This window comes from Silene latifolia, chromosome 9, assembly GCF_048544455.1.
Source record: "Silene latifolia isolate original U9 population chromosome 9, ASM4854445v1, whole genome shotgun sequence".
In the NCBI taxonomy this organism is placed as follows: Eukaryota; Viridiplantae; Streptophyta; class Magnoliopsida; order Caryophyllales; family Caryophyllaceae; genus Silene; species Silene latifolia.
In genome coordinates this window covers 165,151,021-165,153,881 of record NC_133534.1, presented here as the reverse complement: position 1 = coordinate 165,153,881, position 2,861 = coordinate 165,151,021, and the positions used below count along the sequence as shown (strand labels likewise).

General features: G+C 39.0%; 1 protein-coding gene across 1 annotated transcript; it reads right to left on the bottom strand.

Moving 5' to 3' along the window:
• Positions 1-695: 695 nt before the first annotated feature.
• LOC141601849 (uncharacterized) lies at positions 696-1,568 on the bottom strand. The gene has a single exon (XM_074422155.1). The coding sequence runs from the start codon at positions 1,566-1,568 to the stop codon at positions 696-698; it is 873 nt and encodes a 290-aa protein (XP_074278256.1).
• Between the last annotated feature and the right edge of the window lie 1,293 nt (positions 1,569-2,861).

The following is a 2,861-nucleotide window of genomic DNA, read 5'->3' as shown; positions in this document are numbered from 1 at the left end:
AAAAGGTAATCAACTCAATTTTTTTTTTTTGCAAAAGCCAAAATGAAAATAAAAGTTTCATTTTTAAACTCAAAAAGGAGTCAAGTCCTTGAAATTATAACATTAAACTTTGACAAAGAATCATAGATAAATCAAAGTTATTTAGAAATTGAGCAAAATTAAAAGTAGCCCGGGTTCAGCAATTAAAAATCAATAAAAAGAAGTTATACTCAAAGAACAAAAAGAGGATTAAATCAAATTTTCATTTTTCAAATCTTTACAAATAGGTAAAGTTTTGTAATAGTAACATAAATTTTTTTAACAACAAATAAAAAAATGGTAGTTTGAAAAGTTTAGAGATTGTACAAATGGAAAAAAAAACAACTTAGATATTACGTTTACAAAGCACGCTAAGAGAATTTAAACTTAACCAACAAAAGAGCTATGACGAACTTTTAAGGGTAAAAAGTCACGGTAAATAAGGTCAACACAAGGCGAAAGGACATAGAGTTTTTATAGGTCACTAGACTTGAACTCAATGGGAAAGGACAACGAAAAGAGTAACACAGGCATGAACGAAAGAGCTTATGGTCAAGGAGGGTAAGCAAGAAATAAAGGGCAAGTTGAGAAGGTTATAAGAGTGGCTTCCAAAGTATAACGAAAGAGAGTTTAGAAGAAGGATAAGCACCAAGAGGCGAAGAATAAGGCAAAGTTGATCAAGAATGGAGAAACACACCCGTAATGATATCGGAATAAGCGGCAGCTTCGGCTCGACTCATAACATAAATGGTTCCTCTTGGCTTAGCTTTTGGAGCTTGAGTGGGATTAGAAGTAGTAGAAACTTTCCTTTCGGGGCAATCATGGAAGCGATGTCCGGACGTCTTACAACGGTAGCAAGTTAAGGGTCTACCATAACATCCAACTCCGGGGTGTAGGGCTTCCTTACAACCGAAGCACTTGCGGGACTTCTCAAAATTGGTGTTATAGCTTGGTTGGGAGACTTGTCCACTCGGCTCATGTACTCTTGGTTCTTGATCTCTTGGTAAGGATCTCTTCTTGTTAGCAATGTTCGTCGAAGACGGGGGCACAAAGGGTCTCTTGCCATGGACGTTAAGATGATAAGAAATAGAGGAGGGACGAGGCTTAGCATCATCTTCAATAGCCTTCAAGGAATTCTCGGCCCAAAGAGCATCATCATAGACCGGCACAAAGGTTGTGGAGTCTCTTCTCACCATACTTTCCAACTTGGGATTCAACTTGCTCCGGTAGAAGTAGACACGCTCATCTTCATCTTTCACGAATCTTGAAGCATAATGAGCGAGATCATTGAAGTTGTCGGTGAAAGCTTGGACAGATAGTCCTCCTTGCTTGAATTCAATGAACTCCTTCAATTTTTGTTGTTTGAGTTCCTTAGGGTAGAAACCAGTTTCCACAAGAGACTTGAAGCGGCTCCAATCAAAGGTGGGGTCTTGAGTGACGGAAGGTCCAGTTATAGTCCACCACCTATCGGCCTCCCTCACAAGGAAATGAGAGGCAAACTTCACTTTGTCTCGATCTTGGACATCATAAAGAGAGAAATTCTTTTCCATGTCACGGAACCACTCAGAAATCTCAATAGGATCCACTTCACCACCATAGGTCCTAGCCTTGTTTCTTGCTAGTTGACTTGGAATCCAAGCAAAACTTCCTTGACGATCTACCACTTGTGGAGCGGGATTGGCTTGAACATTGACATTTTGTTGATTTTGAAGAATTTGAGTAAGGGCTTGCAAGATAGTATTCTCCACATTATTTGGTCGCACCATCTTATAACTTCTTAAAGCACCAAAGAAAATCAAACAAGTTAGTACTTAACAAATACCATACACAAGAAGACTACCAACTTAGGTCCTTAGTTCTAACCATCTCTCATTCATTATTTCAAGGTCAAGTTCAAATTTAAATTGGGGTACACGTGTGTGTGTCGGGAGCAACAAAGGCTCTGATACCAACTGTGACACCCCGCGTTAAAGCGGAAGATACAACTTAATAAACCACAGCGGAAAAACATGAAAATTTTGAATATTTTTTTTTTTTAAAGTTTTATCGAAGTTTAACACGAGGTATCCATAACATAGGTAAACAAGTACAAATGGGTAAATTTAGATGTTTACCATCCAAGTTTAGTAAACAGGGAAAAGATATCCCACGAATAACATATTTAGGACATAAGTCTACGCGTCATAAAAGGGTAAAAATAACATGATCCAAGGGTCGACGTACTCGCTAGCTCACACATGTCTTCACCCCATATAAACGCCGATTAGTACCTGTCATTCATGTAAACATGAACGCCACAGTCGGTGGGGAGTAATTCAAGGATCCTCCCAGCCACATTAAATCGATACAAACATAACAAAGAACTCAGATAGGCAAGCATGTTAATTAAAATGTAAATAACTTGAAACATGAGAGAACACGAGATTATATATATAATGGATTAATAAGAGGAGACACAATAGGATAAAACTAGGCAATTTATGGACATACTCAATTAAATAAGAAGGTAAAGAAATGAAATGCAATTAATTACGGAAGTATGTCATATGCAACTATCCGACTATGCAAAACCTTTACTAGCTACTCTTAGACTCACTTTCCCCTGGTAGGTCCTAGTGTAACCTGGACAGATTCGACCTACTGTTGAACGGTTCGCACCCAAGACTCGATCGACAGAAGGGAAGTCGAGTACCAAACTCTCGGCAGAACGGCCAACGAGAGCGGCAGAAATAAAATAAGATATCCAACTCTCGGCAGAACGGCCAACGAGAGAGGTGTCGAGAAAGCATAGTAACCAACTCTCGGCAGAACGGCCAACGAGAGAGGTGTCAAAAGAGTATAAT

Bases quoted from the DNA above. Each gene is read 5' to 3' on its own strand.
- LOC141601849 (XM_074422155.1), bottom strand. From the start codon at position 1,568: ATGGAAAAGAATTTCTCTCTTTATGATGTCCAAGATCGAGACAAAGTG.